The sequence below is a fragment of the Cherax quadricarinatus genome, chromosome 6 (genome assembly GCF_038502225.1).
Source record: "Cherax quadricarinatus isolate ZL_2023a chromosome 6, ASM3850222v1, whole genome shotgun sequence".
NCBI classification, from domain to species: domain Eukaryota; kingdom Metazoa; phylum Arthropoda; class Malacostraca; order Decapoda; family Parastacidae; genus Cherax; species Cherax quadricarinatus.
This window is the reverse complement of record NC_091297.1, coordinates 17,283,500-17,296,126: the sequence shown is the minus strand read 5'-3', so window position 1 is coordinate 17,296,126 and position 12,627 is coordinate 17,283,500. Positions and strand designations below refer to the sequence as shown.

Here is a 12,627-nt window from a genome sequence, read left to right as displayed (position 1 = left end):
ACAAGCCGCAGAACTAATAGGAATATGTTCAGTGACTGTATATTGGTATATATATTATAGAACAATAATAATAAACAATGTTTTGTATTGTTTGTTTTTGTAAACAAGTTTTGTAAACAATATATTGATAATTATGTTTGTGTGCTTATTGTGTTGTATACAACGAGTGTATATATGTACATTGCACCTTACTTTGGTCTCATAGGCCACATAAGTTATGTGAAAAAATAAAATAGTGAAAAAAACAACAAACCTTCAAATACAAGTAAACTAAAGTTTACCGGGTGAGCGGCAGTCGCCGCTGTTGCCATACGCGGCTCATTTTCTGCAAACTTCATGCATCCATATCTCCGTAAGTATTGATGGTAAATTTTTTTTGTTTATCCTATAATGTTTAGAAAAAAAAACTCTATTTTTTCATAAGAAAAATAATTTTTTTTTTTTTTGAAATTTGGCCGACCCTGAGAACGAGTTTCGGAGAGGGCCTGTCGACCCTCAAAGGGTTAATCGCTGTTTATTTTGCTTAACTGTGTTAGAAACAGGGGTTAATGATCACTATTTCTAACACAATTAAGCAAAATAAAGGCAGCTTCATCATCTCTGAAGTCTTAGTAGAATCCTCCTCAAAACAGCAAACTTTGCTCTCAAATAGTTGCTGCTGCTGATATTACACAAGAACATAAAAGAGGAGGAACAGTGTAACAGGCTGCCTCAAATACAACCAAAAATATTTGCCCAACCTATTTTTAAGCTATCCAAGCAATAGCTTCAATAGCTTTGTCAAGCCATTGTCACAGCTTGACAAAGCTCCTGGAGAGCAAAACATTGCTACAATAATATGTCACATTAGTTGCACTTGTGTCTTTTTACTTAACATTTTGTTGGCAATTCCTAGGTAGTAGGTTGGTAGATAGCAACCACCCAGGGAGGTACTACCGTCCTGCCAATGAGTATAAAACGGAAACCTGTAATTGTTTTACATGGAGGATTGCTGGTGTCTTTTCTATCTCATAAACATGCAAGATTTCAGGTATGCCTTGCTACTTCTACTTACACTTAGGTCACACTACACATGAATGTACAAGCATATATATACACGCCCCTCTGGATTTCCTTCTATTTTCTTACTAGTTCCTCTTGTTTATTTCCTCTTATCTCCATGGGAAAGTAGAACAGAATTCTTCCTCCGTAAGCCATGCGTATCATAAGAGGCGACTAAAGTGCCGAGAGCAAGGGGCTAGTAACCCCTTCTGTATAAATTACTAAATTTAAAAGAGAAATTTTCATTTTCTTTTTGGGCCACCCTGCCTCAGTGGGATACGACCAGTTTGCTGAAAGAGGAAGACTGTCAGTAATTCTACTACATTAATACAAACCATTTTTTAATGTCCAGGCCAAAATTTGCTACTCATAGCAAATTTGAGTGTGTTATGAATTATGCATTGATCTACAGCACCAACACTGATCCTGCTAACACAAATCAATCTGGCCGACAGTGAAAGTGTTAAGTCCACTACAGTTTGTGTCATATTTACCCAGCTACCCTCTAAACCACTGGCAATACAACACATGCTGTGATGGCTCTTAAAACCACTATCACAACAATCACAAGAAGAACTCATACAGTTCATTATTCTTGGTTATTATTTTCTCGTATGTATTTGTCTTTAGTTTAGGTCTGATATAATTTTAGTGAATTCTTAGGCACTTTGCACAATTTGATAAGGAAATGTCTTATTTTTATCAATGTTAATAGCAGGTAGTGATGGTAGTAGCAAGATATTGCCTACCATAGGTCTATACAGGTATTAATCAGGGCCACATAACACAAACTACACTACTGCACATAAGCAACAGCAACCAAATTTTGAGGTAAAATAAAGTTGCTTCTTTTGACATTTTAGCACATTTTGTAAAAAAAAAAATTGTCTGGCTTTTCTGAAGGTCCAAGGAATATAACTCAATTTTTCTCACATATTCTTTACTTTGGTTAATATTTTATGCCAATTTTTATCATCAGCCTGCACGTTACTCAAGGATCTGCTGTATTTAATTTTTTATCAGTCTCTTTACATGAAATCTTGAATGTAAAGCATTTAGAAACATTCTGAGCATGAAACATCTTGAAAACATTAGAAAATGTATGGTTCTTAGTTTTCTTTTTCATCAAACTGGCCATATCCCATCGAGGCAGGGTGGCCTAAAATGAAAAGTGAAAGTTTCTCTTTTTAAATTTAACAATTTATACAGGAGAAGGGGTTACTAGACCCTTGCTTCCGGCATCTTAGTCACCTTTTATGACACACTTAGCTTACGGAGGAAGAATTCTGTTCCACTTCCCCATAGAGATGGTTCTTATTATTCACAATTATTTTAGTTGAAATCCATTTCATTTCAAATAACTCATATTAATATAAGTTTAATGAAACTGACTGTCAGTTATCTAACACTGAAAACAGGTATTTGAAAAGAATGTATGCTATACTGAGAAAAGTCTAATAATAATAATGATGAGTAAACTCACTTTATGTTCTTGGTTGGTCCAAGAATTGTACGCCCAAGAGGTGTTCCTTGAAATGCTACAGCATGAAGATGGTCAAAGACAACCTCTTGAAGGTTGCTTTCAACTTCTTGCATCTCGCGCAGAATGACTCCACGTTCTCGTTCAATTTCTGCCTAGTAATAGATCAGGATAAAGACAATATAGAGTTAAAATATCAAAAGAAGGAATAACAAAATAACCAACAATAGTATACTGCTGCTAACAAAAACTTAAAACATACAATAAACCCTGAAGCATGCATCACCTTTACCTATATCAACCTCAATAATGACCACAATTCAAAGCACATTGTCATGACACTAGATAAATTTTTATGAAAACAATTTTAAGATTAAATTCACTAGAAAATGGTTAACCCGTAGGGATCACACAGCAGCAAAATGAGTACAGTAGGAACCTAATCATCCAACCTTAAAGGGAAGAGCTGGCGAGCCGAGTCAAGTAATTCCGACCAATTGTTAAACTTTAATATTTAGGTTTATTAAGCAAAATCTACATATGTAGTATAGCAAATTTTGATAACATCAATGCACTTTAAAAAAAAAAAAAAAAAAAAAAAAAAATCTTGCCAAAATTTTCGCGTTCAAATGCTTCATAAGACGGATTTAACGTTATGCGATGCGTTCATTAGGCGGGGGTCCACTGTATATTCCCTTTATTCATTCCTCTTTTCCATATGTACACTTTTTTTTTTTTTACAAGCTAGCCCTCTCCCACTGAGGTGGGGTGACCCAAATAAAGGATCAACACTTTCACCATCATTTACTATCACTGACTTACCAGAGGGAAGTTGATACTACAATTCAAAACTGCAAATATCCCCAGCCCTCCATGAGAGTGCAGACACTGTATTACCCACCTCCAGGACTTAAGTCCAGCCAACCAGTTTCCCTGAATCCCTTCATAAATGTTACCTTGCTCATACTCCAACAGCATGTCAAGTCATAAAAATCACTTGCTTCTGCTCATTCCTATCTAACATGCTCACACATGCTTGCTGAATGTCTAAGTCTCTTGCACATAACAATTCCTTGACCCCTCAATCATATATTCCCTAATTTTACGCATTTTCAGAGAATGCAAGTTCAGCGCCTTCTGTCCATCTTTGTAGGAAAGATTTAGAATTTTAATACATGAACTCAATTTTGTTATCCTACTTTGTATATTTTCAAGTGCACTTATTTATGTCCATCATGTAACATGAAGACTAGAACTGAGCAGCATAATTTAAATGAAGTTTAACCAAAGACAAATTTGAAGTACAGTGGTACCTAGAGTTTTGAACTGCTCCCAACTCGAACAATTATGTAAGTGTGTTTGCATAAGTGAATATTTGGGGGTCTGAAATGGACTAATCCAATTTACGTTATTCCTTATGGGAACAAATTCGTTTGGCATTGGCACTCGAACAGCATTCTGGAACGAATTAAGTTCATAAGTTGAGGTACCATTGTATCGTATAACCTTATTCCAATATTCCTCTTCCCCAAGACACCTGTTTGATTTACTTTAGACTTGGAATGAACAAGCGGTGTCTAAATCAGTAAGAGGCACTGACCAGTGTCCAAATTAAGGTGTTTTAGGGAAAGTTTTGAGTAAAAATACACAATGAATAAATTGTACTGTTAGCAAACATGGAGCAATACGAAAAAAAATTACATAAAGCTAGCCAAACAGAATAATTTAAGTGCAAAAAAACAAAAAAAACAAAATATCTGGCACCTCAATGAATAAAACAAGGAATATTCTTTCTATTGCCTATTAACCCTTTCAGGGTGTTCGACGTACTAGTACGGCTTACGCACCAGGGTTATTGACGTAATAGTATGCCTAAACTCTACCGCCCTCAAATCTAGCGAGAGAAAGCTGGTAGGCCTACATATGAAAGAATGGGTCTATGTGGTCAGTGTGAGCAGTATTAAAAAAAAATCCTGCAGCACACAGTGCATAATGAGAAAAAAAAAACTGACCGTGTTTTTGGATTACAACAGCGACTTTGCACTGTATTTTCTTATGTTATTTATGGTTGTATTCTAGTTTTACTGGTCTCATTTTATAGAATGGAAGACACTTTACAGAAATTGAGATGATTTTGACTGGTTTTACAATGAAAAGTACCTTGAAATTGAGCTCAAAGTAGCAGAAATGTTCGATTTTTACCAAAGTTCAAAAGTAAACAAATCGTGCCAAGCGTCCAATACACGTCAACTGGCGAGTTTAATATTCTTTATTTATATCATTTCTACAATAATGCAGTAGTCTGCGTAACAGTAAATCTTCTATTTTTTGTAAGAATAAAAATTCTAAGTGGAAAGCAGAAGAAATTAAGAGGGGCCTGGGGATGTGACTAATGAACAGAGAACTTGTTATTTTAGCGCCAGGAATGTCTTTCTTGTTTATTCTGGCCCATATTTGGAAATTGGCATCTATTGAAATTTGTGTGAAATTGGCAAAATTGCCAATTTCTAACCACTTTATTGGATAGTTGAAATTGGTAAATGGGTGGTTTCTTGTACTCACTCGATAGAAAAAATGGAGTTCTAGTGAAATAAATATTATTGTCGACTAGTACACAGGAATTGGCCAAAAATAGGGCTCAAAGTGGGCGAAATCGCCGATGCGTAAACACTGTCGAGACCGCTAACTTCGCGAGAGCATAATTCCCTAAGTTTTACATCAAATTTCATACTTTTGGTGTCATTTTGATCGGGAAAAGATTCTCTATCATTTCATAAGAAATTTTTTTTTTTTTCGAAAAATATTCGACCCTGAGAACAAGTTTAGGAGAGGGCCTTTCGACCCTGAAAGGGTTAGTTTAGGAGAGGGCCTTTCAACCCTGAAAGGGTTAAAAAAATCATTAAATAAAGAAAAGACACTAAAAATCAAGTTGTTTCTGGGATATTTTGATCTGTTAAACGCTTTCTCAAATGCAGTTTTAAGGACGGCAGCGGTCCGCATTTTAACGACATTTTTTTTTTTATGAACCGATTACGTTCATTTTTGGTGTACTATTAGAAGCTTATATTAAAGAGCCTTTGCTGAAGTTTCAATCATATCGGCCAAAAGGGAAATGAAATATGCAAAATTTACGAAAAATTACATTTGGCAGGGAAGTCCTTCTCAGTGGTACTTGAAAAAGTGGTTTTGACACTTGCTGCTGATAGAACACCTCTAATTCCATCAAATGTCGATTTCAATTCTAAAATAAACCTTATCTTCATGCTAAAAAAAAATAAAGTTTCATAACTTTTTTGATATATTGGAAGATGTCGGCCTTGTTGTTCACATAAATCTAAAAATATTTTGGATAGTTCGGAAACACGATCGCTACCTCGTAAAACAATCATTCTCCTATGTTTGTTGTGAGAAATCAAGTCAATTCAATCATAAATAAAGGTGATCTTCCCATAAATAGGTAAATAAGTTACTTTCGAGATATAGGCCGAAGCGCGCGGCACCCCCGCTGCCCGGGAAATAATTTTTTTCCCCGAAAAATTTGCTTTTTTTTACACTTTTTGCGCGACCTACGAGTGTTTATTACAGTTAACCATTGTAAATCCGTTTTCTCTCATCACTGATGAGAGAGGTCGGACCCTCTCTTCACCTTCAGGGGAAATATCGATAGAAATTTTTTCCTTGGGGCGTCATATTATGCTATATATTTTTTTTTAAGGTGTACTTTTTATGTTTATATGCTATTATTATATTGCATTATATCATAATAGATCAATTGTGATAGATAAATAAGCCTTATAATTGATATTAGCGTGGGTATGGAATATTTTGTTGGCTGGAGGTGTCGGCCATTTTGTGCACTATTCCCAGGGGTTCCCGATTGGTGCCGTGACCATATTAGCTCCGCCCACTCGGGAATAATCTCAGATGGTGAATTTGTATTATATTTTACACAAAGATATACGAAAACGATAAAAATAACACGGGGAAAAACGTAACAAAAACTTCAACAAAGCCGAGTCAGCGCTTCTTACGCAATATGTTGCATCAGCGCTGTCACCATGCCTGTTATAAATGGCTGTAATTCCTTTTAGAAACATCGTACAAGGATAATAATTATACCAGCGTGTAGCCAGAAAGTTCAGCTATTTTTTGGTAACAATAACTCATTTTTCATATATTTTCGATTTTTTTTTGCTCCGCGCGCGGGAACCCTGAATCTACCCTTAACCCAATACATGTATATTCCATGGGATTTAACCCTTTGACTGTTTTGGTCGTATATATACGTCTTACGAGCCAGTCTTTCGGATGTATATATACTCAATAATACTAGCGGCTTCAAATCAAGCAGGAGAAAGCTGGTAGGCCCACATGTGAGAATGGGTGTGTGTGGTCAGTGTGCACCACAAAAATATCCTGCAGCGCGCAGTGCATAATGAGAAAAAAACTGACCGTTTTTTAGGATTAAAACGCCGACTTTGAGGTGTATTTTCGTATAGTATTTATCGTTGTATTCTCGTTTTCATGGTCTTGCGTGATAAAATGGAAAACATATTGCAGAAATAGAGATGATTTTGATTAGTTTCACGATGAAAACGACCTTGAAATTGAGCTCAAAGTAGCGGAAATATTTGATTTTTACCAATGTTCAAGAGCAAGGAAATCACACCACACGTCCAATACACGTCAACTGGGGAGTCTAATATTCTCTCACTAGTGCACTGATATTATTTATACTATTTTTACAATAATGCAGTAGTTTGCGTAACAGTAAATTTTGTATGAATAAAAATCAAAATAGAAAGCAATAGTAATACAAGAGGGGCCTAGAGACATGACTAATGAACAGAGGATATGTTATTTTAGTGCCAAGAATGTCTACATTATTTATTCTGGACCCTATTTTGAAACTGGCATCTTTTTTAATTTGCGTAAAACTGGCCAAATTGCCAATTTCTGACCACTTTATTGGGCAGTTCAAATCGGTAAATGGGCAGTTTCTTGTACTCGATTGATAGAAAAGATGGAATTCTAAACAAGTAGCTATGAGTTTGGTCAACTGGAACAACGGAATTGGCCAAAAACAGGGCTCAAAATCGGCGAAATCGCCGCTGTGTATATGTCGCCGAGACCACTAACTTCGTGGGAGTGTAATTCCATGAGTTTTCGACCAAATTTCATACTTTTGGTGTCATTACCGTCGGGAAAAGATTCTCTATCATTTCATAAGAAAAAAATAATTTTTTTTTTCCAAAAATTTTGCAACACATAATGACATTTTCAGAAAGGAGCTTGTGACAGTCAAAGGGTTAAACCTGTTCAGCTACATACCAACATGCTAACTTTTCCCTTCAATGTTCTATTCCTTTTAAAACTACAGTACAGTACTTCACTTTTTGTGTATAGCCAATATGATAAGAAATCCCTAGGTAGTAGGTTGGTAGACAGCAACTGCCCAGGGAGGTACTACCATCCTGCCAAGTGAATGTAAAACAAAACCCTGTTATCGTTTTACATGATGGTAGGATTGCTGGTGTCTCTTTTATTGTCTCATAAACATGCAAGATTTCAGACACATCTTGCTACTTCTACTTACACTTAGGTTGCAGTACACATGCATGTACAAGCATATATATACACACACCCCTGTGGGTTTTCTTTTATTTTCTTAATTAGTTCTTGTTCTTCTATATTTCCCTTTTATCTCCATGGGGAAGTGGAACAGAATTCTTCCCCCATAAGCCACACATGCCATAAGAAGCGACTAAAATGCCAGGAGCAAGAGGCTAGTAACTCCTCTTATATACATTACTAAATTTATAGAGAGAAACTTCTGAAGTTTTGGCATTAAAGATTGAAAGCCAAAACCTTGTCATTGTAGTTGTATACAAGCCTCCGAATGCAACTTCTCAGTAATTCCAGGAACAGCTTTTGAAAATTTACCACTGTCTGGAAAATCTCCCAGCTCCTGCCCCAAATATCTTGCTGCTGAGAGATTTCAACTTGAGACACCTAAAATGGAGGTGTGCAGCAAATAATTTTAGCAGAGATTATCCCAAGACACAGCTCAGATGAAAATTCACACACACACACGAGCTATTAAATCTTTGCACCAACTTCACCTTAAACTAGCAAATATTAGAGCCTACAAGACTAGAAAATATGCTGGACCTCATCTTCACCAACAACGACGATCTGATATGTAATATAACCGTATCAAAGACAATACACTCGTCACAATGTAACAAAGGTACAGACATATATGCACAGGGCTCCAGAGCAGTCATGAGGGTGTCTTCAAAAAATTCAACTTCAATAACAAAAACATACAATGGGAACAAGTCAACCACGTCCTAAATGAAACAAGCTGGGAAGACATGCTAAACAACACGGATCCAAACCTTTGCCTAGAAAAAATTAACTCTGTGGTTCTTGAGGTCTGCTAAAGGCACATTCCATTAAGAAATAGAAAGAGAAGATATAAACTAGAAAGAGATGCTCCCTATACAGACAAAGAAGAATCACAGAGCTGCTGAGAGGGAGTCAATATAACTGAAATATGAAAGAGGCACTGGTCAGTGAAATAACAAATATCAAACTTAAGCTGAAGGAATCTTACAGGAGACAAGAATCTCAGGAAGAACTGAAAGCCATAAAGGAAATTGGGAGAAAAAAAGATACTTCTTCTCTCATGCCAAATCTATGGGAAGAACAACATCCAGTATTGGGCCCCTGCTTATGTGAGATGGGATATACACAGATGACAGCCAAGAAATGAGTGAGATACTAAAGTCTCAATACAATTCAGTGTTCAGCGAGCCGTTACCCAGAATGAGGATCGACAGTCTAAATTAATTTTTTAAAAACGAGACCCAAAATTTGGTCATCTCAAAAATCTTGGATATTATCCTAACACCACAAGACTTTGAAAGGGCAATAAATGACATGCCCATGCACTCTGCCCCAGGCCCAGACTCATGGAACTCTATTCATGAAGAACTGCAAGAAGCCTGTCATGTGCCTTCAGCATTCTATGGAGAGGAAGCATGGACACTGGGGTCATCCCACACTCACTAAAAACAATAGACATAGCCCCACTCCCCAAAGGTGGCAGTAAAGCAATTGCAAAGAACTACAGACAGATAGCACTAACATCCTGCATCATAAAAATCTTTGAAAGGGTTCTAAGAAGCAAGGTCGTCAACCACCTAGATACCCATCAATTACACAACCCAGGGCAACACAGGTTTAGAGCAGGTCTAAACCTGTCCCAGCTACTGGACCACTATGACAAAGTCCTGGATGCTATAGATGATAAACAAAATGCAGATGTAGAATACACTGACTTTACAAAAGCCTTTGACAAGTGTGACTACAGTGTTAATAGCACACAACATGCATGATAAAGGAATAACAGGAAAAGTTGGTAGATGGATCTATAACTTCCTAACAAACAGAACACAGAGTAGTAGTAAACAGTAAAGTCCGAGGCAGCTAAGGTGAAAAGCTCTGTTCCACAACGCACATTACTCACTCCTATCCTATTCCTCATCCTCATATCCGACAGACAGAGATGTAAGCCATAGCTCCGTGGAGCTATGGCTTACATCTCAATCAACGAAGAGATGAGAAATTTCAACTACTCAGATATGGAAAACTTGAAGAAATTAAAACTGTATCAGGGTATACAACAAATTCTAACCATACAATAGAGCGAAAAAGTAATGTGAAGGACCTGGGAGTGATAATGTCAAGAGGCTCTTGCCTTCAAAGACCACAAGAATGTATCTACCACATCTGCTAGAAAAATATAGGATGGATAATGAGAACCTTCAAAACTAGGGATGCCAAGCCCATGACGATTCTCTTCAAATTGTTTGTTCTCTCTAGGTTGGAATATTGCTGTACACTAGCTGCCCCTTTCAAGGCAGGCAAAATTGCTGACCTGAAAAGTATACAAAGAACTTTCATGGCACAAATAATACGATAAGGCACCTAAATTACTGGGAACGGTTGAAGTCCCTTGATTTGTATTCCCTGGAACACAGGCGAGAGAGATACATGATAATATACACTTGGAAAATCCTAGAGGGATTAGTACCTAACTTGCACACGAAAATTATTCCCTATGAAAGCAAAAGATTTCGCAGAAGATGCAACATTCCCCCAGTGAAAAGCAGGGGCACTGCGATTACAATGAGAGAATACAGTAAGTGTCAGGGGCCCAAGACTGTTCAACTGCCTCCCAGCATACATAAGGGGGATTACCAATAGACCCCTGGCTGTCTTCAAGAAGGCACTGGACAGGCACCTAAAGTCAGTACCTGACCAGCCGGGCTGTGGCTCATACGTCAGTTTGTGTGCAGCCAGCAGTAACAGCCTGGCTGATCAGACTGATCCACCACAAGGCCTGGTCTCAAACCAGGCTGTGGGGCGTTGACCCCCAAAACCCTCTCCAGGTATACCCTGCTTTGGTGGGATACAGCCAGTTTGTTGAAAGAAGATCTATACATCTGGTCAGAGTGAAGTAACAACAATACAGACTTGTCACAGATGGCCAGAAGTCAGGAGACTTCGTGTTTTTGACTAACGAGATCACTGCCCTTCAAGAGCAGTAATCATAAAATTCTTTCTTTTTGTTCCTTTGGGTCATCATACACCTAATTTTCCACCACCACAATATCAATAGGTGACTTGCCCTATATTCCAATTACTGAGTTAATTCCACCTTTTTATCAATAGGGCAATGAGTTTTATGTTTCACTTGTGATGTTCAGCATCACTGCTGACACCTGCACTATTGTCAGGTTCAGGCCTTTTCTTACCTTTCACATATTTATCACTCAACTACAAGTTGATTTACCATCATAAGACATGATGCATTGTGTCAGAAAATCAATGTAAAAATGCAAAATAAAAACTTTACAAGTTCAAGCTACTTGGATTTAACACACATTAAATTTGAGTGCCTGGGTAAACAAGATACATACCTACAACCAGTTTCAAGGGGAGTTTTCTACCTTCAGAGCTCAACCCGGAGCCAGACTTCCCTACTGATTGTCAGTTTGACCTGACTGCTGCTATTGTGGCCCACTGGCCCACATAAAAAAAAATTAGTTCAATGGATTGTCTCCCCCCCCCCTCAACTCAATATAAATCTACCAGGGCTGTTGCATAGTACCAAAATTTGCTTTTCATCTATCCAAAGAATTTCTTAAGCTACAGTAACTATTACAGTGGATGAGATTTGTTTGAAGGAAAAAATGCTAACAAAAAATGACAGTTCATAATATCCTCATGGAATAATGTCACCAGCAAAATGCTACAAGAATTGATGTTTTCCAAAAAAGTTACTAATTTATATAAATAATTTACCATAAACAATAAAGAACTACTTAAAAAAATTTCTGGTAGATTCAAAGATACCTTGTATAATAGGCAATGAAAATAGAACAGTAGGTTGGTAGACAGCAACCACCCAGGGAAGTACTACCGTCCTGCCAGATGACTGTGAAACAAAAACCTGTAACTGTTTTGCATGATGGTAGGATTGCTGGTTTCTTTTTCTGTCTCATAAACACGCTAAGATAACAGGGATATCTTGCTACTCCTACTTACACTTTGGTCACACTTCACAGACACGCACATGCATATATATATATACATACATCTAGGTTTTTCTCTTTTTTCTAAATAGCTCTTGTTCTTTTTTATTTCTTCTATTGTCCATGGGGAAGTGGAAAAGAATCTTTCCTCCGTAAGCCATGCGTGTCGTATGAGGCGACTAAAATGCCGGGAGCAATGGGCTAGTAACCCCTTCTCCTGTATACAATTACTAAAAAAGAGAAGAAGAAAAACTTTATAAAACTGGGTTGCTTAAATGTGCGTGGATGTAGTGCGGATGACAAGAAACAGATGATTGCTGATGTTATGAATGAAAAGAAGTTGGATGTCCTGGCCCTAAGCGAAACAAAGCTGAAGGGGGTAGGAGAGTTTCAGTGGGGGGAAATAAATGGGATTAAATCTGGAGTATCTGAGAGAGTTAGAGCAAAGGAAGGGGTAGCAGTAATGTTAAATGATCAGTTATGGAAGGAGAAAAGAGAATA

At 37.3% G+C, this 12,627-nt stretch overlaps 1 protein-coding gene across 1 annotated transcript in view; it reads right to left on the bottom strand.

Moving 5' to 3' along the window:
* The window catches only part of UQCR-C1 (Ubiquinol-cytochrome c reductase core protein 1), a 123,553-nt gene that overhangs the window by 66,875 nt on the left and 44,051 nt on the right, over positions 1–12,627 (bottom strand). Inside the window, exon 4 of the mRNA XM_070080740.1 lies at positions 2,525–2,676. Within this exon, the coding sequence (XP_069936841.1) occupies positions 2,525–2,676 (152 nt within the window). The remainder of the gene's footprint in view (positions 1–2,524; positions 2,677–12,627) is intronic.